This window comes from Cavia porcellus, unplaced genomic scaffold (assembly GCF_034190915.1).
Source record: "Cavia porcellus strain 051 isolate PalLab524CR breed Dunkin Hartley unplaced genomic scaffold, mCavPor4.1 scaffold_8, whole genome shotgun sequence".
NCBI lineage: Eukaryota > Metazoa > Chordata > Mammalia > Rodentia > Caviidae > Cavia > Cavia porcellus.
In genome coordinates, this window is record NW_026947491.1 from 33,698,829 (window position 1) to 33,723,896 (window position 25,068).

General features: G+C 35.4%; 1 protein-coding gene across 6 annotated transcripts in view; it reads right to left on the reverse strand.

Annotated features, from left to right (window-relative positions):
- The window catches only part of Yaf2 (YY1 associated factor 2), a 99,072-nt gene that overhangs the window by 68,796 nt on the left and 5,208 nt on the right, over window positions 1–25,068 (reverse strand). Inside the window, exons 4-5 of one of the 6 annotated variants that reach the window (XR_010049210.1) lie at window positions 4,200–4,271; window positions 4,039–4,108 (exon numbers count right to left, since the gene is read on the reverse strand). The exons of 3 other annotated variants lie outside the window; for them this stretch is intronic. Coding sequence is in view for 1 of the 3 variants with exons in the window: in XM_063254567.1 (XP_063110637.1) it covers window positions 4,200–4,271 (72 nt within the window). In the remaining 2 variants the exon portion in view is untranslated. Of the gene's footprint in view, window positions 1–4,038; window positions 4,109–4,199; window positions 4,333–25,068 lie in introns of those variants that run through there. 2 more of the 6 variants (XM_063254567.1, XR_010049211.1) reach the window with 2 other exon arrangements.

Here is a 25,068-nt window from a genome sequence, read left to right on the forward strand (position 1 = left end):
AACCTCTTTATCCGTGAAAAACTGCTAAGTATTTGTGTTAATCCAAATGGAAAACTTATTTTTCAGTGGGCATGATTTAATCTTAGTCACTAATGATTAGAGCTGAATACAAAAAACATAAATCTTATCTTTGTAGAACATGACAACACACACCTGTAATCTCAACATTCAGATGGCTGAAGCAAGAAGATTGAAAATTTGAGGCCACCTTAAGACTACACAGCAAGATTCTGTTTCAAAACAAAACAAAATCCTATCCTTGCTCTCAGTGAGGACACAACTCAGTTTAAGAGTAGGTTGATATTAAAAAAAGAAAGTAACAGCTTCAGATACAACCTGAAGCTAGTATCTAATGGGTAAGCTGTGTCGTATAAATAACTATAACCACAGAAATGTTTAAGATCAGTGTACAGGCAAAAACAAGCAAAGGAGACTATTTACTATGTGCTATGAGACATTGTAGTAAGCACAATACATGAATTAGGACATTCTCAAGAAATTATGCCTTAAATATCAGCAAATGGATGAAAATTTTAACAAAATAGCCATCATGTTACATCACTACAGGCTCTATGTGCTTAAAAAGAAAGCCCTTTTAAAGGCCAAAAACACATATACTGGAAGAAAGACACCCTCTTCAATAGTGCTAGGAAAATTAGCTTTCCACATGCAAAAGACTGAATATCACCATACTAAACTAAAATCAAAATGGATCAAAGATCTAAATATTAAAACAGAAACACACAATCTACTGGAAGATAAAATAGGCGAAACTACAAAAGACACAGGTGTAGGCAAGGACTTGCTTTTTGTGGTTTTTGTTTTGCTTTATTGGCTTTTTTTGTTTGTTTGTTTTTGTACCAGGGATCAAACTCCTGACCTCACGCTTATAAGACAAGTACTTGAGCCACTGAGCTAAATCCCCAGCCCAGCAAGGACTTTCTGAACAGATCCGCAATCATACAAGAAATAACATTAAGAATCAATTTTAGTATATGTGCTGCCAAGGAAGCACATCATTGAGAACCAACAAATGGGTTCACATTTGAAAGATTTTGCACAGGAAACAACCAACAGAGTGAAGACACAACCTAAAGCATGGGGAAAAGACTTTTCAGCTACTCCTCAGACAGAGGACTAATATCCACAATATACAAAAACTTTTAAGAAATTAGATTCCCCCAAAATAAAAGATCCTATCAAAAAAAGGGCAATGTATACTCACAAAAAATGAGTACACATTTAACAGAAGAACTACAGATGGCCACTAAATACATGAAAAAATGCTCAACATCTCTGGCCATTAGAGAAATGTAAATTAAAACCACAATGAAATACCTTACTGTCAAAAGAATGACTTTAATCAAGAAATCAAATAATAATGAATACTATAATCCTAGTACACAGGAGACCAAGGCAGGAGGATGGCCGCTAGTTTCAGGCCATCCTAGGTTACAAACTGAGTTCAAAGCTAGCCTGAATTACATAGGAAGACCCTGTCTCAAAAAGCCATTTTTAAAAATCCACATAAACAAAAAAACAAAAAACCCCTGGAGAGGCTGGGGTTGGGGAAGAAAGAAACCCTTCTACAACGTTGGTGGGAATGTAAACTAGTACAACCAACTATGGAAATCAGTGTGGAGATTCCTCCAAAAATTAAAACTAGAAATTCCATTTGACCTATTCCCCTTTTAGGTATCTTCCCAAAAGTTAAAGGCATCGTATTAAAAATGATACAATGCATACCCACGTTTATACCAGCACAATTCATAACAACTAAATCTTTTTGAAACAGTCTGTATGCCCATCAACAGATGAAGGGATAAAGTGTGGTTTTATACACAATGGAGTACTACTCTGCTATATAATACGATGAGTTACTGATAGGAAAGTAAGTACTCCTTGAGACCATAATGTGAAGTGAAATAAATCAGATACAAGCTTAAACACCATATGGTTTCTCTTATATGAGAAACCCAAAATATAAATAAAGAGGAAAAAAAGGTAATTAATAGGAGAGAGATAGATCTTTTGCAAAAGAGGAGACCAAGAAATGGGGAGGGTATTGAAAAAAGAATTAACATGCATCTTGTACATGTACCTACCCCCACAAAAAATGCAAACATTAACAAATGTTGGCAGGGCTGTGGGGAAAAAGGAACCCTTCTCTACTGTTGGTGGGAGTGTAGACTGGTGCAACCACTGTGACAATCAGTGTGAAGATTCCTCAAAAAATTAGGATTATAAGTCCCATTCAATCCAGCTATTTCCCTTCTGAATATTTTCCCAGAAAAATTGAAAATGTCATGGCACAGCAATATGTGTGCATCCATGTTTATAGTAGCATAATTTGTAATAGCTAAATCTTGGAAACAACCCAAATGCTCATAAGTTGTGGAATGGATAAAAAAGATGTGGTATTTTTGTACAGTGGAACATTAGCTATAAAGAAGGATAATCTCGAGGCTTTTTATAGGTAAAAATGGAGGCAACCTGAGACCTTACTCCTAAATGAGATAAATCAAAGAGATGTTTGTAAATATTGTCTCCATAGTGTAAAAAAAACAAATCTGAAAGAGTAGTAAAATCCAAATGTAAAAAAAAAAAAAGTACAATAGATATTGTGATAATGAAAGGGAAAGAAAGTACTCAAAAGAAAAGAACAATGAGATGGGAAAAGGAGAAAAGGAAGAAGGGAAAAGATGATATGTATATAGGTATACATATGTGTGTGTGTGTGTGTGTGTGTGTGTGTGTGTATAACAGTCTGTGCTTTTGCTGTTTGATCATTTTTATGCCTAAATCTTGTAACCTGAACAACTATAACAATATGCAATATACTTAGTGTTAATTTCTTACAATTTTTTTGAAATTGTGTATCATTTCTATCCTTTTTTTGTTTTGCTTTTTAAAATTAAAAAAAGAAAATGATAAAAAGAAATGCATAAAAGAAAAAAATTGAAAAAAAATTTTAAATCATTTTCAGAATAACCATCTAGCAATAAAAAATGCACAATCATAAAAAAATGCGTAAAAGAAAAAATAAAAACTGAAAAAAAATTTTAAATCCTTTTCAGAATAATCATCTTGCAATAAAAAAGGCACAATCAAACAGAAATGGGAAACAAGGTCTAATTCTATCATGTATATGTCAACTCAAGAAATTATCTGCAGAATAAACTAAACTAATTCTATTATACTTTGTATCAATAAAGCCTTTCATTATAAACAAAGAAGTGGTAAATATAATTTCCACATACCCGCCATTAGTTCTCAAATAGATCTTCAATGTAGTTAAAAGACACACTGAAAACTACATCATTAAAAAGTGCTGATCAGGGGGCTGGGGATTTAGCTCAGTGGCATGAGCGCCTGCCTTGCAAGGAGGCAGTCATGAGTTCAATCCCCGGTACCAATAAAGGAAAAAGACAAAAAAAAAGGGCTAAAAGTGCTGACCAAATGGTGGATGCAGCTCAGTTGTGGTAGAGCTCACACTCAATATGCACAAGGCACTGGGTTCCATCCCCAGTACCACACACACACACACACACACACACACACACACACGCGCGCGCGCGCGCGCAAGTACTAACCGATTAACATAAAACTATTCTTACTATAGGGTGCTACTATGCCAGAATAATTCAACCAATTATTCTGTGTGTAAATTTTACAGTACATGTACTTCAATAAACATCACTGATATTTATAAAAGAATTCAACATACAGCTTCTCTACATTGCTTTAGTGTTATCATGCTATTTACCAAAACCTAATAAACATATTTTAGAAAGTTATGTGAATCATACATTTGAAAATTAGTCATATTTTTATTTCTACAGCTATTAATAGTTTGGTATATCATCCACATACAGTAACTTTTTAATCCACATCAAATACAAAAAGCTATTCCACACAGCTTGTTTTCTCTCTAGCAAATGAACAGGAGGTTCTCCAAAAGAGAAGAAATTTGAGAAAAAATTCTCAAGTTTGTGAAAACTAGATTACTTACCAGTGACTTGAGTTCTCCTATTGGGTCTTTTCCCTCACAGATCCACCTCTTGCCTTCTGTCCAGCAGGAGAATCTTCCTGATGGCCTCCACAGGAACTGAGGGGCATGCAGTACAGATGCACAGGTGAGAACGTGGCAGGGAGGGGTTTGGAAGAAGCTAGAGACATGCTTCAGTGCACTTGCTTACCTTCCAGACATTGGAAATTTCAACGGTTCCTTGGTCCTCGAGGCATTCTCAATAACTTCAAAGAATGTGGATCTGTGGAGATTACCCAATAGGAGAACTCCAGTTACTGGTAAGTGATCCAGTTTTTTCTTCTCTATCAGAATATAAGAAGGTTATTTTATTTTATTGGAGATTATTAGTACACACAGAACTACAGAGAAAAGGCTGAAAATTTACCAGATACATAAACACACAAAAGCAAATACAGAAACAATTTGTAACTACAGTGTCAACAGAAACTTCTGTCACTATCAAAATCATAAGGAAAATATTTGAATGGTTTCATCTTTAAATGTCCACCATAATGGCAGTTCTATGTTAACATCCAACAAAAAAACCAACTGTCAAACTATCCCATTTCACTGAAACATTGCCATTACATTTTCAGATTAGTACCACAAGAGTTGATCAAAATCTCTCATTTCTTTTTCTCTCTCTCTCTTCATAGCTCAGGCTGGTCTTGAACGTGCAATGATCCTCCTTCATCAGGCTTCCAAGTGCTAAGATTACAGGCATGCGCCACTATGCCCAGTTTAGAAACCTCCCATTTCTTAACTAGCTATTGTTCACTGAACTTTAGCATTCGTCTTGGTGAGCTATTAGAACTCACATTAAAAGAATGCAATTCCCATTTATCATTGTAGAAGTCTTTTAAACAACTATTTTTTACCTATTAACAACTATGTATACACATAAAAGCATGCCAGCCACTGATAATGCTGATTATAACTTATATACTTGCACAAAGGGAAGAAATACAATTTTAAATAAATTTTTATGGTCACCTAAAAATGAACCTGCCATTTAAAGAAAAATTTCTAATCAAAACGGAAAACAACTTCAACAGAATTTTCTTATCTTCAAATTTACATGAAGATATATCTTTAACTTAATATATAAATCATGCTTATTTTAATGTGCCACAGCAATGACTTCAAACATCAATGCCTGTTAGTAGATAGTAGATAGCTCTGAACTCCTTTATATCATATGCTATTAAACACATGCTACTGTCAAGAAATTTGTTGTTTCATGATTCTTCATCCTATGCAAAGAAAATGTGTAAAACTTTTCCTTTTAGAGTAAACAGGAAAAGATGTGTATGGCAGCACACACCTGTAATCCCAACACAAGGGAGACTGAGGCAGGAGGACTGCTCCAAGTTTGAGGCCAGCCTGTGCTACATAGTGAAGTCAAGGCCAGTCTGAACTGCCTTGCAAAAAAACAAAGAGGATAAAATAGCTTACAAAATCATTATTCCACAAAAATTCAAAATGTAATTTTAATAAAAATCTTACATTTCGATCTTGTTATGAGGTAATATTTGTATTTAGAAAAGCTTGACAGCACACTGGTTATGATTTTTATTACATTTGTATTTAATTTTAAGACATACATTTCATTAGGTAAGTTAATATTCATTTGCCTATAAATCTGAGCCTTAAGAGTATAACAATAAATGTCATTTTTAAGTGACAAGGCTGTTCTCTGTTCACTGCTTTGGTCTAATGTAGTTGGAATACCCTCCTACCCATCTCGAGTTCACTGGTAACAGTCCTCTGTGTGGCAATGTGGCAAGATGGCAGAACCACCTCAGTGACCTCATTAGGTGACCGCCCTCAGAAGGGATTCATGGCAGAAGTTGCTATAAAAAGATGAAGACTGCTGTGCTAGGCTCTGTGTGCCCCTCTTCAGCCCAAAAGTCAGCCTCACTTTCTGCAGGCCTCCCAGGCCCTGCTCCAGGGCCAGGCTGACCTAACTACTGGCACTTCAATGGTGAACTTCCAAAAGGTGGACCCATGAGAGAGGGCACTATGGAGTTAGGTATAAAGAGAAAAGTAAGTTGACATGAGAAGTGGTAGCACTTAAAAAACCTGGACACGTGAGTGGCCTCTGTAACAGGGAGCTCCTGATTTACCCCACCCCACCCCAACAGAAGCAAGCATAACCATCCAGGGATCAGAAGAAGAAACTGGGTACATGGAAGGACTCTGGAGGGTTTCCCTGTAGGGAGTGTAGGGCACTGTAGAACCCATAGGAAACTTCCATACTGAACCATGTGAGGTTCCCAAATGTGCAACCAGAAACTCAAGAAGAGAAAGGAAGTCCTGGGCTGGAGATTTAGCTCAACGGCATAAGCGCCTGCCTTGCAAGCAGGCAGTCGTGAGTTCGATCTCCGGTACCGATAAAAAGGAAAAAGATGAGAGGAAAAAAAAAAAAAAAGAAAGAGAAAGGAAGTCCTCTGGGATGGGGTTCAGTATTCTCCAAGGGTACGTGGGGATCACCTGAGGCAATGAGGAAAAAAGCACGGAGGGGGAGGGGGGGTGTCATCATCCCTTCTTATGATCTGGTTCCTGATTTCCTATCTCAAATGATCTCCTGAGGCTCTCAACAGAAAGTCCAGAATTGTGGACTTTAATTTATAAATCAGTAAACTAAATAAACACTTTTCTTTATAAAATACCCAGCTTCAGTTATTTTATTATAGCAACAGATAACAGACTATTATTATAGACTTCCATCCCTGCTTGTATTATAAAAATATTCTTTTTTTTTTTTTTTTTTGTCTTTTTCCTTTTTATCGGTACCGGGCATCGAACTCACGACTGCCTGCTTGCAAGGCAGGCGCTTATGACGCTGAGCTAAATCCCCAGCCCCTAAAAAATAAATATTTTGAAAAGGTCATCTAATTAACTGAATTTTTCCTTAACTTCTAGTCACTGAAAAGTAAAAGAACTTACAAGTTTATACTGATAATATAGAAACAGGAACAGTAATTCATGCATTTTTCCCTAACGGTATCAGCTAGTATAAAAGAAATGATAGAAATTAAATGATAATTTTTCATTTTTATTTATAACAAACGTAGTCACTGTTTAAATTTGAGCATATGAACTTAGAATCAATGGCATCTGAAAAACAATTCAAGAGAATTAGAACATCTTGGAAATACTTTAAGGTGACCAAAGGGCCACTTAAGAGACTGACACTGAAAGCCACATTTTGTTACCATTCCATACTCATTTAAAAATGAATTTTTTAAAATAGGTTTTTTTTTTGGGGGGGGGGGTGTTTGTTTGTTTGTTTTTGGTACCAGGGATCGAACTCACAACCTCATGCTTCCCAGGCAGGCGCTTATGCTGCTGAGCTAAATCCCTGGCCCAACTTTGATGAATTTTATCAGAAAAGCTTCCCAAAAAATTCCAAAGAATGGGGACACCCTATTTCAAAATATCCTGAATGAACACTAATAATTATCACATTCATCAATAAAAGCACTGCTTAGCAATCAAAACCCAAATCAAGCATTTCATTAATGAAAAGTTACTTTATAATATCAATCAATGTGAACTTATTATATTAAAAAAAACTGCTTAAGTTAAAATGCAGTATCCAATTTCCCTGCCCTGAACATTACAATTTGTTTTGAAGATTTCAGATACATTATTTCTAATTCTCCATTAAGACTTAAAATTCTGTAAGGTAATGTGGCTGCAGAAATTTTTCTCCATGTATAACTTGGATTTGGAATTCTGTTAACAGTACAACAGATGTTAACATTATACATATATTTGCACATATTCAAGTGATATTATTGACAGCTCATGAGTAGAATACTTACATGTATTTATATAGACATACACAAATACAATCAATTAACCAAAGTAAGGTTAAAAAAAAAGTATAACTTTACCTATTAATTTATTTAAAGAAATTGTCACACACACACATACACACATACAGACACACACACACACACACACACATACACACACACAATCTCGCTTGTAACTCACAGCAGTCCTCCTGCTTCAGCTTGGGAGTACTGCGATTATATGCATGTGCCACTATGTCAAGCAGAAACTGTATTCTTTTTAGCTCTTTTCATTTGTCAGAGAATTTGTGTATAGTATCTTGCATTATCTGACTTTTCTTATCTAGACCACCCCTCTCACTATCATCCATAGAGAAAAAGCCCTAGCAGGCATATTAGTTACAAAAAAGCAATTTAAGATTAATTCTTTGCTTTTTGTTAAGTACATCTGACTAAAATGCACTGAGTTTATTGTGCCTTATATCCCTGTGTAGTTGCAAAAACTGTCTCATTTCTGCATCAAAAATTTCCTTTCCCTCAATTTATTCCACTACTTCTTCCTATACCAACCCATAAAGAAACAAAAACTGTTATTATTTCCTTATTAACCCAAATTAATCTAAAATCACAACAGCAAAATTACATTCATCTACAAGACAAGGTAACAACTGAATCTATTTCATGGGGAAATTGTAAGGGTTAACTGAACTATAAGTAAGGCATTTAGAAATAATGTCTAGAATTCAGACATACATCAAAGTATTAACATAACCAGAAAAAGGATTATTCTCATATGATTGTATATCTTTAGTGGAATGTAGTCTAAGGACTAAAAGAACTCATTACAATCTAAACTTCATTTAAGTTTTTGTTTATATTACTATTACATTGAAACTATAGTCTTCATATTGTAGGATTAAGAAACATAATGTATGTTAATGATACTAGGAACTAGTTTACAGCAGCAAAGAGCCACAAGAACCCATTTATGTTAAAACTGAATTGAAATGCCACTATACACTCATGATTTTTTTTTTGCAGCACAGTACTGGAGATTAAACTTAGGCTCTTAAACTGAGTTTCCTCTCCAGTCCTATTTTACTTTTGAGACACTGTCTCATTAAATCACTAACTTGCTCACACTAGGTTCAGCCTTAAAAGGGTACACCACCTAGCCCGGCTTACATTTACGATTTTTAACAAATATGTATGATTTGAAGGTAGTAAATGAAGTATTCCAAACAGCAAATAAACCACTATAATCATCACACTAGTATATTAATTCTATCTATAAAATAAGTCATTCTATTAGATTTACATTAATTCACAAAGCTCCTCAGATTTTAAACATGGCCAGAAATATTGCTGCAACCTTTGCCCATGTCTGACTCTGACAGACTCTTAGAATTGCAACTGCTGACAAATTCTAAAACAAAATTATGAGAAAAACAGAATATATCCACATCCTTGACTGACATTTGATGGCTGAGACACTAATATCAAAGCTGTTGTGAAAAGCTGAAAGTGAAGGACGCTAAGCAAGTAAAATCTGTTCTAGCAGAAAAACTATTTTTATATTTTGGGTTTTCTTCATTAGCTTCTTGCTTTATGAAATGATTCTATAACAAAGTTTTAAGTATTGGGAAATGTGGCAAGCAGGCTCTAAAATAGTCCATAATAATCCCATTTCCTGTATTGGGGCCCTGTATAATCACCTCTTGAGTGTGGACTAGATTTGGTGACTCATTTCTCAAGAAAAAAATTTGGCAGACGTAATGGGATGCCATTTCCAAAAGTAGTTAAAAGACAGTGGTTTCCATTTACCTTCCTGTCTTTTGGCTATCTTGCTTTGGGACAATCAAGCTGCCGTTTTCAGAGTAGTCTTGTAAGGAAGCACAGGGCTAGACCTAGCAAAGCTGCTACAGCCAAGTGAGTATACCATAACTTGGAAGGAGGTGCATGGAGGCCTACTGACAGACATGAGTGAGCTTCTTCCCTTACTTCTGTCTAAGATGACTGTAGATTTATGAGAGATGACAAAACCAACATATAATAAATCATATTTTGAAGCCCTGCACTAATTTATAGATCAATCCTTAATGGCCACTGCTAAAATATAAGTGCATGTTTTTTATGTAAAACTAATCCTTTGAAATGAGCAACTTTTTATCATGGTAAATATCAACATACAATTCAATACTGATAGCTACCATGACAACTTAAAAGTGGCTGGCTTATTTTTCTTTCCTATGAAAGTTAATTCCTATTTTATTTCAAATGAATAAACTTTTTAAAATAGCTATCCCTCTACTACATTTCCCCATAGTCATGTGACTCTTTCAACTTTAATCAATTCTATTCTCAATTAAAGTGCACAGGGCTCGGTTTGTAACTCTTTGGTAGAAGGTTTACCCAGCATGCATCACATCCTGGATTCAATCTTCTGATAATGGAAAACTAAAAAGCATGTAAAGCCATTAAGTACTAAAATGTCACTTTACAGTCTTCAACAGGTATTGCTATGGCATAGACCTAAAATGCCACCCTCCCAAAATGCTCCCAAGGTCTTGTATTCAGAGGTGGAGTCCGATCTAAGGGTTGAGCCGCTGTGGGTATGACGTGGATGTGTGTATTCTTTTTTCCCAAACAGTAAATACACTCATGAGAGAATTTATACAAACATATGTCACCTTAACTTTTTTTAGTTCTCCTTCCCTCCTCTTTCAACCATCCCCAAATCGTTCTTATGCAAAGAACCAACTCTGATTCACTGATCTTTTGCATTGTTTTTTAATCTCAATTTCATTAATTTCTTATCTTTATAATTTCTCTATTATTTTCAGATTTGGAGGGTTCTTGTCTTTCTAGGACCTTGAAATGCTCAATAGGTTATTTATTTAGAATCACTTTATCCTTTTTATGTGTGCATATTACAGCTATAACCTTCCCTATCAGAATTGCTTTCATTGTGTACCCTAAGTTTTGGTACATTTTGCTTGTCATTTGATTTCAGAAACTTCTTCTTTCTTTCCTGAGTTCTTCTATGACTCACTGACTACTCAGTAACATATTATCTAATCTCCATGTGTTTGCAAGGTTTCTGTGGCTTTACAGTTGGCTTCTAGTTTCATTATGCTATGATCTAGTAGCAATAATGCAGGCCATTATTTTAATTATTTGTACGTAAGCTTGCTTCATGGTCTAAATTGTGGTTCATTTTGAAAAAGTTCTATATAACACTGAGGAAATGCACATTCTGTTGTTGTCATATAAAACTGTTGTGATTCAGGGTTATGGTTTAACATTGATTCATAGTTCTTTGTGATTTGTCTGGTTGACTTTCTAATTTTAAGAGTAGGGTACATGACTGTATTCATGTCTTTCTGTCCTTCTGTGTCTAGTAGATTTGTTTAATGAGGCTGACTGCACCAATATTTGTTGCACATATATTTACAATTGTTAACTCTTCTTGTTTAATTGTTTCCTTTACTGGTAGGTAGTGGCCATCTTTGTCCCTTCTGATCACTTCTGGAGTGAAGTCTGCTGTGTCTGAAAATAAGACCTCTCTGCTCAGGCTCCAGTTGAATGGAGTATCATTTTTCATCCTTTCACTTCTGGTCTATGTACTTCCTTTTGGATGAGATGCATCTTCTATAGTTAATACATGGTTGCATTTTGGGGATTTTTTATCTAGTTTCCCCATCTGTGTCTTCTGATAGGGAGTTGAGGCCACTGAAATTTATGTTTATTGAATCCTGACATTTCATTATTTTTCTAGGGCTGATTCCTTTGACTATTTTCCTCTTGTGTAACTTTTCTCAGTTAGATCTATACTTTGGTTTGGGCTCTTTAGTATTGATGGCCTCCTTGGCTCTGCCTAAGATGTCTTTGAGTATTTTCTGCAATGCTGGTTTAGTGGTCCTTGCTGTGGAAAGTCTTTACTTCTATGTCAATCTCAAACGCTAATTTTTCAGGATATTAAAGTATAGGTGAGCATGCCAGGGCTGTTTTTATCTTTGAAAGCTCTAAAAGGTTTGTTCTTACTGGTCTAGGTTAACAATCATTTCCTTTTAGGGACTGAAAAAATTCACTACAAAACTTTCTTGGCTTTTGAAGTTTGTGTCTTGCCTTTACGGATTATTTCTAGTTTTTCTCTAACAACTTTTAGTATTCTCGCCTCTTGAATTTCTGGATATCTGATTATGATGTGTCATGGAGAGGTTATTTTCTGGTTATGATATCTGGGATCCTATATGCTTCCTACAATTGAATACTAAATTCTTTTCCAAGTTTTAAAAAACTTTCTGCTATGTGCCCAGTGAATAAAAAATTTTTAATCATTTTTAAATTTTTCTTTATTCCTATTAATTCTGAGGGTGGTTTTAAGTCATTGAAAAGTTCTTGGATTCAACTTGCATGGTGGCTTATCATTTTTAGGGTGTTACTGAGTTTATGATCTACTACACTCACCTTGTCATCTATTTCTGACAATGTTCAAGTTAGTCAAGTTTGCTACCCATTGAATTTTTCATATTACCTATCCATGCTTGCTTTCTTTTTCATTCTAATTCTTTGCAGAAGTAGTCATTCATGTCTTATATCACGTTGTTTAATTACAATCTATTGTTTTTCTTTAAACTTGTTGAACACTCTATCAGTAAAACATTTTATCTGTTTAATTGAATCCACCGAGCTCATTAAACATTTGGGTAAATGTTTCTTCTTTTATCTTTTCAAATATTTTAAGCATCTAGTTTTTGAGTTCTTTGCATACAGCTTCCTCTACCTCAATGTCATGGAAATGTGTATCATTATACTCAGCTCCTTCTTTCTCTCACTGCTTCCGGGCCACTGTAATGAGAATAGCTTTTTTCCACTAGCCTATCATTCTGTGTTTTTGCTTTGAATCCAGCTGCCACATTAAAAAATTTTATTGATAAAATTATCATAAATCATATCAAATTCAGCACAGTAGGAGATAGCTATTATTTTATACATCAAAAAGCTTATATAAAATGCCATAATTTGCTTGCTTAGCTGATCAACAAGGGATGCTACAATTCCTCCCTCCTAAAAAGACAGAAGAGATTTTTCAAACATGCTTCCTTAAAATTAACTACACAAAAAAAAATTAACCATGCAATTTTCCAAGAATGTTCAAAGTTTCTTTACATTTACTTGCCAGTTAAAAACTTCTCATATCAAGATTTTGGGTTTTTCTAAAAATTACATCCATTACATTCTGTACCTAAACTAAGGAACTACTTTGAGAAGATGTCTTGATTACTTTTCTCTAGTAGCTAAGACAAAATACCCAGAATTAAGGAAGAAAAAGTTTATTTTTACCTTTAGACATAACTCAGAATTATTAGAATTATCATGAAAAGCTTAGAGCAAGCACTATGCAGGATTATTATCTTGTTACAATTTAAAATATGAATCTTAAACAAATAGTACAACATCCTAAAACAAATATTACATGATGGAACTTGGCAGAAAAATTAAGATTATGTCTGATAAAAGTAAAGCCCATTTATATGACAAAACATACCCCCTTCCTTTTTTAAAACATGCTCTTCCCTCTGTAACACTATAATGTCCTGTTTCTTACTCCATAATGATTCTTCTTTTTTCTCTTATATTTCTTTTTCTTTTTCGTTTTTGTGGTATGCTTATCTTCTACTAGTAAGGAAAAAAATCTGTTATCACTAAAAAGTCTACTCTAGATCTCTTTTCTCATGCTATGAAGTCTATTCTCTCTCTGATCTGTGTCACCTACTACTCCCTTAGCTTCAACTCAATTCATATATGGTGAGAACTGTCAAATACATACAGTATTTATATAGCTCTCTTCTCCTAAGATTTACCCAACATGTAACAAACCACAAGTCTTTCTCCAGATCTGTCTCAGTGGCAAGTATTATCATTCACTCAGCTGTTTAAGCTAGAATCCTGTATTCATTCCCAATTTCTCCTTCTGTACAATTCAGTTCTACATTCCTTTGGTAACAACTCAGTTTTGCACGACCATATCCCATCAGCTATCAAATCCTGTAACTCTTCACTCAAACATAATCTAAAATCTACTGGCTAGCTGTGGTGGCACATGCCTATAATCCCAGCACTTGGAAGGCTGAGGGCAGGAGGATCGCCTCAAGTTCAACACCAGCCTGGGCTACACAGTTCAAGGTCAGCCTTGTCTCAAAAATACAGACAAATCCATTAATCTTCCTGTCCCCACTGGGACATCATCCCTATTTAGGCTACTATTGTCTCTTCCCTAGCCTACTGCAACAGCTGCCACTAAATGGTCTCTCTGCCTGCACACTTAGTATCTGATAACTAAGTATGGAATAAGATAGAACAAAAGTCTCTAGGCCATTGTTCCAATCATGCACTGCATTCATTTTAAAAACTGTTGAAGAAGTTAACACACAGGTATTGTAGGCTGGCATTAAGTTCCTATATTTAGTAAAATGGGCAGAATTAAATATATCCCACCTGCAGAATTATGAAATAATTGTTCCACAGAAAACAAGAAATGAAAAACAGTTAAAAGCAACAGCAGAATCAGACAAAAGATAAGACTTTTGCAATTCCACTAAGCATTGTCAGTACTTGTGTAAGACGTGACAAGTACTGAGAATTTTTACTAATATTTGATCAATATTATTACAATCACCATCACCTAAGAGTTGTTAAATTCACTACATCACTCATCACATTTAGTCATTACCAAAACATCACATGAGCAAGATGAGGATTTATACTGAAACATGATTCCCAGACCAACGGCACTACCCTTAGGAAAGTATCAGTCCATATAGGGAGAAAAAAGCAAAGCCAACATATTTTTAATTCACTGTGTCATAGTTTATGCCAGTGCCCCTCCCCCCAAGTCCCACGCACTCATGGACATGGCTGAATCTAGCATTTGTGACTGGTTCATTCTCTAGTGCTCACATTGGTGGAATGAGTGCTACATTCACCCAGTGGTGGAGCCAACATACAGTGTAAGGAGAGAAAATGATGTGTTTCTCGCTTGCCCAGGTCGTGCTTTGCTGCAGGGGCAACCATGAACCACACTGCCCGTCAGCCATGTCATTTTGTCTTGCAGTCAACCAAGAATGGACTGAAACCTCCAACCTGTAAAAAATAAAACTTTCCCTTCCCTAACATTGGGCATCAGGTATTTTGTTTCAATAAAGAGAGAGAAAAGTAACTAACACACTGTAAATGCAGTCATTTCTTTTTGCACAGAATATTTTAAGATTAACTGAAAGGGGATTTATTATGGCCTAGGGACAAGTGAACACTTCTTGGGAGAGATAATGCCTCTGGAATCATAAAGAACAAAAAAGAAATTCTCAATTCAAAGGAGCACAGAAGAGTCAGCATAATACAGTGGCCTGAGAAAGACAGAATACTCAGACAATCCCTCACTATAGCAAACTGTAAAAGAAAAACAAAACCCTACTTTTAATTGCTCAATTCTTAAATCTATATATGCTTACCACTATTATACTACTAGGGTAGTTCCTAGATGTTAAACTTACTGCTAAGGTCCAAATATTTATGTGACAGTCCACACCAGGATATTTGGAAATACAAATGTACTCATACTCCATGTGTGCATGCATACCCAGGAAGGAGAGAAGAAGGCACAGAGAAGGAAGGGGTGAGTCAATATAAGTATATTTGAAGCAATCTGGGGAAAATGTTTTTAGTAGAAATCATTCGTGCTCTGGTTTTGCCAGTTATGCCACTAGAACCCAAATCTTTTACAAAAGGGACTGTTACATACCTATACAGACATTTACTGTTATGTCACTGAAGGAATCCACCCACCACCCTGATCTGAGACCCCGCTTAACCACCCCTCCCAGCACAGATGCACCTAGAGACTCACAACTGTGGCCCTGAACCTGCAGTGGACTGAAGCCACTGCTCCCTGCAACCACCACGACTGCAGTACTCTCTCAAGCCTTGTGATTGGCAAGGAGCCACAAGCCCCTCTTACTGAACACCCTGTGACCCTGCAGGAGAACAACTGGTCTGGTCTAAGTGCCAGACTCAGTCCCTCTCAGGTTTGTGCCGCAATAAACCTGTCCTGTTGAACTTATACCTCTGTTTCTTTTCCTTTTTCCTACAGTCACCACTTCTGAATTTGACTGTTTTAACTAACATTTTTTGAGAACTTTTATATACCAGGCACTGTGCTAAGTACTTTACAAGGATTATTTCATTTAATCCTTACTGAAACAACTCTGAGTTAAGTGTCATTATAATGTCTGTTTTGCAAATAAAAAAACTGATACTAAATTAAACAACTTTTTTTTTTTTTTTTGTCTTTTTCCTTTTTATCAGTACCGGGGATTGAACTCATGACTGCCTGCTTGCAAGGCAGGCGCTTATGCCGCTGAGCTAAATCCCCAGCCCTAAATTAAACAACTTTTACCAAGTTACACAGCCATAAGTGGTAAAATCAATACTGAAATTCAAAGAAGACAGCTCCAGAGTCCATTCTCTTATTTCTTTTACTACATGATAGCAGGGAACTCTTATCAAAAATTGTTCTGTCCCTTTTTGTTTTACACTACCAGACTGAATATGCACATAAAATTAGAAACAAATATGTAGATATAAAAATAAAACCAGACATTTTCTGACACTAAAAATATGAAAACACAATAAAAACCCTATACAAGGGAAGATAACAAGATTACAGTAAAAATTACAATTAAAATGTAAACTACACGAGTGTTTCAGAAAAATACTATGCACAATATAAAAAATGGACAAGGGAATACTATATAGTTTGATAACCATGTTCACACAGTGGAATTATTAAATGTTAACCAAAGACATTTTAATGACACTACAAATTCAATACATCTTTCATTTGTTAATTACACTGCTCATTATTTACCTGATCAATTATTATGTAGCTCTAAGCTTTATTAGCCTTGGTTTTTATAAAGAACAAAAGTAACTAAGAGTAATGGGAAAAAGGAAAGACACAGAGACAGGGAAAAAGGAGTTTTGAAGAAAGCAAGCTTCACCTTTCTCCCTCACCAAACAAAACTCATGATTAACTCTGACCCTGGAATGTGAGGCTAAGAAATCCAGCCATAATCTACCTGGTTGGTTCAAGAAGAGCTTGAGTAGAAGAACAGGACAGTGCTTTTCAAAGATATTTTGTAAAACACCTTATAAAGAAAGAATTTTTAATCCTTTTATCTTTCTGCAGTGCTGGGGATCGACTTTCACACTGAATCCTTAATCGCATCTCTTGTCCTTTTTTCATTCCTTATTTGGAGACAGGGCCTCTCTAAACTACAAAGCTGCCCAGGTTGGGCTCAAATTTGCAATCCTCATGCCTCAGCCTCCCAGAGTGCTAGAATTATAGGTGTGCCACCATGCTTCTCTAAAAAAATTTAAATCTTAATAAAAATATGTAAGATCCTAAATGATTTGGCCAAAGTACCATGGACAAGCATGGAGGCTTGGTTACTCTAACTGGCAGCCACTGAGACGATTCTATGAAACTCAAGGGCTCCAGGGAATACAATTCACAATCTCTGGGCCCTTCTGAGGGAGGGGGGCAGGTCTCTCCCACCCCCAAGAAACTTGTTAGTTGAGTTTGACTGGCAAAATCATCTTGTTTTCATCCTGTTTTTTTCCTGCAACTTGTTCAAAGATGGTCTTGTACAAAGTATATATAGTTGCAGGTCTATGTATGTGACAGTACAGGGATATGAGGGAGAAGATTTAACAGGGGAAGTGTTTTTTGGACCTGACAGTCCATTATGATCACAGAGGAAGGTGTCAGCCAAATAGCAAAGGAGTTCCACAGATAAAGAAACAGAGAAATGCTCACATCTACACACCTGCATATACATGCAGGTCCACATACATCCACACAAGCAAGCCTGCCTGAGTGCATGTCACACACAAAAAGGGGGAAGTCGTTTACAAAAAGCAGGTCAAAAGCTGGGCTTGGTAATGCACACCTGCAATCCCAGCACTCAGAAGGCTGAGGCAAGAGGATTATCACAAATTTGAGGTCAGCCTGGGCTACATAGCAAGTCCAAGGCTAGTCTCAACTACTAGTGACATGGAGAACCTGTCTCTAAAAATGTAAGTAAAAAAACAGTTCAAGTGGAATAAATACTTCAGAGCCTTGCCTACCTCAATATCTTACTGTGAAAAACCTACAGTAGTGTTTCTCAAACTTCAATGTCCATAGAAATGACCTAAGGAGCCTACTATTTAACAAAGAAACAGGTTAGAAAGATTGTGAGTTGTTCAAGGTCAACAGCTGGTTAGCTTGAGATTCAGGTATCTGGATGCCCAGTCATTTTTTATTTTCTTCCTAGGGTAGAATTTAAATTTTCCACCAAGCATCTCAAGAATTTCTTCTTAGAATTTTTCTTAATACCTAGGTCTACCATTGAACATCATGATAACTTCCAACATTAAACCTACTGCTTAAAAATAAGAACTGTTAAAATACTAAAATCTGTGCTACAAAATGTTAAACGAAGAAGAAAATGGCTATTTTCTCTATGTTAACTAAGACGTTTTAAGTACAAATGTTATCAAACCTTAATTTTGCTGTCCTTGTGGGGGGGAGCATTGAGCTATATCTCCAGTCCTTCCTTTATTTTAATATAGAGTCTTGCTAAGTCTGTAAACTGCCCAGGCTAGAGTCAAACTGAAATTCTCCTGCCTCGGCTTCCCGGAGTGCTGGGATTGCAGGCATGTAGCACCATGCCCAGCTCACTTTATAGTGACATCTACTTTCCCATATATCCTAACTGCATTGATACAGTAATCCTTAGAAGTCTAGGTAAATAGTATCACTTTTTTAATGAAATAAATATTGAGTCAGTAATAGTACAATCAATGCTCTGAGTTCATATATATATATATAAATCTATGTGCGTGTGTATGGTATAAAATTTGCATTGACATAATGAGTTCAACCACTTCATCTTTGTATGTTTTATAGTTTTGTGTAACACTGCACTTTACTTTTATCGGAAGTGCTAGGGCCGGGGATTTAGCTCAGCGGCCTAAGCTCCTGCCTTCCAAGTGCGAAGTTGTCAGTTTGATCCCAGTCCAAAAAAAAGTGCTGGGGAAATCAGGCCACATCAGCATGTAGATGGTATCTAATACTAGGGAGGCAGCAGCTCAAGAAGTAAAGTTCTAGGTATATTTGCAGAATAAGCAAAATGGTTTTAGTTTCATCTATTTTTCCATCAATTCTTCTCACATTATACAGTTTTATTATAGAAGTTATTATAGAAGTTATTATAGAAGTTCAGGACACTTCAAAGCACTTTATACTTCTAATCAGATTTTTGGTACCTAGTTTTAAGTGTGCTACTTGAAGCCAGGTGAGATGGGGCAAGTCTGTAATCCCAGCACTTGGGAGACTGAGGCAGAAGGATCAGCATGAATTCAAGGTCAGCCTAGGCAATATTGCAAGACCCTGTCTCAAAAAAACCAAAAGGATGATTTTACAAACAACAGTGACATCAACCCATTTTAAAAGTGTAATACCAACATCTTACCACAAATTCAAGATCTTCCCTTGAAGACTGCCTCACCCCTCAAAAGGCATAAAATAATAAAAATTAGGAAACAACCAAACACTATTGAAAGACTTTCTAGTTCTAAAATTCTCAGTAATTCTGTAATTTTCCATAATAAATATTATAGAATATTTATTTTACAGAATATTTTAAAAATAATTATAAATTGTAACTCATCTATCTAGAATATTTAGTAGTCATGAAATCCAATAAACATTATAGGTATTTGGTTAAATAATCAAATTATATTTTTTATTAAATGTGTATTTTTAAAAGTCATAAAGATATAACTTTGCATATATTTGTAGTAACACTAAAATTACAAGGTGTAAAGGAATTACTGAAGGGAATTGTTTTATATTTTTATTTTAAAGAGAGTAAAACAAAAGAGAATAGAACAAGGCAATCAGAACAGAACAATGCAAGGAACTTTTTTTTTTAATGTAAGGTTTCATTTAAATCCTTGAATGAAAACTTAATGACCCTTAGAACACTAATCTACAAGATGCTGGCCCTACATTGAACCTTGAAGGAGAAAGGAAAAGGCAAGTAGTATAATTTTGTAAACTTCTTTACCAAAGGAGAAAAGATTAAAAGATCACCTAGTAGTCAGATGATCTCAGTTTCAATCTAGGATCTAGTAATAACTTTGTGACTAAAATGACCATTTCTTCACCAGCCACATAGGGTATTATGATAAGCAAACAGAAATGCACTATAAGCACGTGCATAATAAAGATACTACTTTCACTGAATTACTACCCCAGAAAACACCAACAATAACTGAAAATTAAACTGCATAATATATTAAACTGCATAATGATGTCCTTAACACCAGAGGACATCATTTACTGATCACTTAATCTGTGTAGATCACTATATGAAGGCCTCATAGAAATTCAATCATTTAATTTTTCAATAATGATTTTTTTTTACAGGAAATCACTGCCAAAATAACCAACAAAACAACTCTAAGAAATAGACATTAAACTTGCTAACTACTTTTAAATTAGTTTACTTCCCCAAAAGTTACTGGAGTAAGTTTTTTAAACCCAATTTTTAAAATTATGAATGCACAGCAACTGTGCCTTTTCCCTACATGCAACAGGTAATGCTCTGGTTGCATCCACCCTCCAACTTTCCCCTCCCTTTCCTTCTTCCCCCTGCTCTTCTTATCCCCTTCCTCAAAATAATTTTTAAAGTTAGATATGTGTACATCTTTAGCACAGACAAGGCGCTGACAGAGTGCTTTACTCTGTTTAGAAGGTGTTCCTCGTAGGCTTGCCTTTGCTCTCTAAAGACTAGTGAAAAAGATGAATTAAAATGGGTATTAGAGCCTAGATTGAAATCCAGGTTATCTACTAGTCGGTCTTCTCACTCTTCGAAAAAGAGGTTTACAAAACTATCCTAGTTAGATGAAATATTTCACATATCTTTCCTTCAAGGTCAGACACAAGGCCAGCACACTTGGTAAAACATTTCAATCTACTGAAACATTACTTCAGTTATATAGTAGCTATCGTATTAAAAATAGTAGGGTTTTTTTTTTTTTTTTTTTTTGGTCTTTCAAAAACAGGGTCTCACTATACAGTTCAAGGTGGCCTTGAGCTCACTTTGTAGACTGGGCTAGTCTCAAACTTGCAACTATCCTCTTGCCTAAGCCTCCTAATGCTGGGATTACAAGCATGTGCCACCAGACCAGGCTAAAAATAGCAGTTCTTTTAACATATACATACACAAAAAGAGAAAAGCTACAACCAGCAATGAAGTAGCAGTTGTTTCAAAGAACATCATTTAGTTGAAAGTTCTTAAGGAAAAGGTGATCAGTCAAATTAGAAACTGACCACAAAGCTAAGGCACATTTTACCAGATGTGTTTTATAAACAATGACCACAATAATGGACTTCATACTAAATCTGCGAATAGGTCTCTGAAAACTAGGACTATGCTAGAAAATTCATTTTCAACTCCTTTGGAGCTTAATCAGTATCAAATACTATCTTTTGTGCCAAAATTCAACTATTATAGGGATGGAACAGGTAGTCATCCAGTTTTGTAGTTTTAGCATAGTTTATGGTATATATGTCCAACAAGCATGTACAAAATTCTAGAATTCATTTACTGCCACTTTTAAAAATGTACACATCTAAACCGGGTGTGGTGGCTCACATCTGTAATCCCAGCACTTCGAAGGCTTAGGCAAGAGGATTGTTGCGAGTTTGAGACCAGCCTAGGCTACAAAGTGAGCTCAAGGCCAGCCTGAACTGCATAGAGAGACCCTGCCTCAAAAAGACAACAACAACAACAAAAATTTACACAGAAGGCATTTTTCCAAAGTTATTTATATATCCTGTATTACAGCTTTTCAAAGGTCTCCTTCTTATTCTTTTAAACCCCGCAACTTATTGTTTTAATGCTCATATATTTGACAAACCTCTACTGAACACTCATTATTTCCCAAGTACTCTGCCAAGGGTCTGCAAAACAAAAAATATGAAAAACTCCAATTTTCCTTAAGAAACACAGAATACCAAGAAAGCAGATGTAGACATGTAAATGAACCATAGGATGCTAAACAGTGTAATGTAAACAGGCATTGTAAGTAGACTTTGAGGAACTTACTGAGTGTTTAGAAAGAGAACATAGCTACTCTCATGGCATAAGCCATCCTCCCTCTGTGGTAATTTGTCCACTTAGAGAATACTCAGCCTTATGAAAATAGGAGTATCAACTTGGACTGATGAGGAGATCTGAAGCTAGATGAAGAGTTCAGTCAGAGGTACACACAAAAGGTTTGGACCGGGCCTATGAAAATGTCACAGGGAACAGATGCGTAACTATTACTGGGTCTTAAAATAATAAGCAGTTCACTAAGCAGGCAAAATGATTTATGTAATTCTAGAAAACCATCAGTGGACAGCCCTGTTAGCCTGTGCTAGGAAAAGTGGAACAGTGAAGAAGCTCTGCTGGGGAGTGCAGCTCCTGATGGAGCACTGCCTATGATCCACAAGGTCCCAAGCTTGCTCTCTTGCACTGGGAGGAAAAACAAAAACCCAGCAGCAGATGGAAAATTCCATTGTTTTCTTTACATGTGTTTAATTTCTGTACAGTAATATCTATTTAGATAATTGATTTATATTTTAAAAATGTAAGTTCATAGATAAAACATTACTGCCTCAATCATAAAACTGTTTCATTTTAATAATTTCTTTCCCAGTACTAGAAATTGAACACAAAGCCTTTATCCACAAAGTTATATCCCCAGCCCTTTTGAGACAGGAGCTCACAAAATTGTTGAATATGAGCTTGAACTTGCAGTCCTCCTGCCTCAGCCTCCCAGAGTGCTGAGATATTAGGCATGTGGCAATTTGATTTTAAACTCAGGATTACTCAAGCAAATATAAAATCTGAATGCTTAACTATTTTTAATTAAACAGTCTCAACTAATACAAAATCTATGTGCAGTATGTTTTAGTTTTTAATAGGCTCTCCCTCCCTCCACAATAGCTTTCTTAAAGTCATTCAACAGAGAATTTACAATTTGTTGACAAGGAAGAGACATTTCATAATACAACACACTATTACATGGCTTCATTAGTTTACTTTTGTCAAGAAATACTTCTCTCATTTTTAGTTATACTGCACAAGTTTCAGTAATTGAGTAATAGGACCTAAGTCGTCACAAATGAGGTTATAAAAATAAAAATATACTAGTTTCCAAAATTGAACTTTAAAAATGTTAAACTATTCACACAACAGTATCATTCCTAACGCAATGCTAAAACAATTCATATAAATCTTCAATCTACGGACAAAATTGACTGACTGTATTTCTATAAATACAATCTCATTTCTTTCCTGCAGAGTAGATATACATCCAGACAACGAATCCACAATTTGTTGATTCTCTGAAATTACAAATACATACATACATGAACACATACAGTTAGGGCAAGGAAAGAGTAACCCAAGGTCTCTTGACAAGTACCATCTGATAAAAACACTAATACAACCAGGCTTGATTGAGAGAACCAACAGGAAATAAGGCCAGGAATATAGTTTAGGAACAGCTTATGACAGCTTTGAACAGCAGGTTTAGGAGCTCGTCAGTTATTCAGTAGCTAGTGAAGATGCCTCGATTTTTATTTTTTAATGTACAAAGACTGACATCACAGATAGGTTTCAAAAAAGACAATGTTAGCAGCACTCTGGAGATCAATTTGTTCAATAACTCATGAGAGAAATGGTACGGGTTTCTGAACTACATAAACTTGAAAAAGGATAGATTTAAAAACAATAGGAGGAAGACTGTGCATGAGGGATGATAGTAGTTTAGAATGAAATTTGAGACAAGTTTATGCCACAAATTTATACAAGGTAACGAATATAGAGAAGTCAGATATGATTAGGCAGAAACAGATTTCAGAGATTTTAAGAAAAAGTGTCAGAGACATCAAAGAAAGAGCATTTCAATTAAAAAACAAAAACTACCAACAAGTAACACAGAGGTGATATTAAAAGGAGAGAGAGATTAGGCCACTGAGTTTAATGATCAGTTAGGTCATTAATTATCTGTCAGAGCCAAGACACTGAAGAATAAAGGAAGCAAAATAGAATATCTGCTGAAACCAATGTACTGTAAGTAGAAACACAGAACAGCAAACCTCTAGTCCACCAGTTCACAAACTCTGTGGTCTCACAGACCACAGAGCTAAAAGCTACAAGAGCTTTTATGTGGTTTTACCTATCTATGTTTGTTATATTGGAAATAAAAAAAGGGACGTGGGGCTGCATCTCAGTGGTATAGTGATTGACTACCATGCACAAGGCCACCAGCATCGCAAAATACATAAATAAATGTTTATTAGTTTATTTTTAAAATAAAATATATCACATTAACATTTTTATGAAAAAACACTACATTTTCCAAAATAAGAGTAATTTTGTTTGAAAAACAGCATTGTCTATTTTTGTATACCCCTAAATAACTGGCTTAACAGAAGATATCTGGAATATCGTTTCTGTTTCTGCATTGAATTTGTTGCAATATGTTGCTCTAATCCAAAAATATAAAGACAATCTAGACTTGCCCAGATACATAGCTGAAAAAGAGAGGAAGTAGTTGAATAATCTTTTCAGATAATTATGAATATTATTCTCAGATAATTCAAAAAAACACAAGTAATTGTTTCTAAAAATTTAGTTGCAGGATGAAGTTTGAAACCACATTAACAAATATTTCATAAGGTTCCCTTAAACCTCTTCAGTATTTTGTAATTCACATTAAACATGTATACGTTGATTACTAGGAAAAATTGGTTCACTGAGTTACCCAGATCTTCCAAATGTTGATGTGTTTCAGGATAAAGTGTAAAAAGTTACATTCAATGATATCAGCAAAGTCTTTACATAGAAAAAAACTCAAAAACCTAAAAGTGAAAATATATTCAAAAAACAAACAAAAAGTGCTCAGAAACTCTAAAGTTCTCTGTTGTAGTCACAAGTTTTCAAAATTTTCAGATTTCCCTGGAATGATTTTTATTATTGGCAACAAGTATTGTCAATTGTTTCCAAAAAGTGACAGATTCACTCCATCCATTTTCAGAACACTATCTGCTAAACCTTCAAGTCCAAA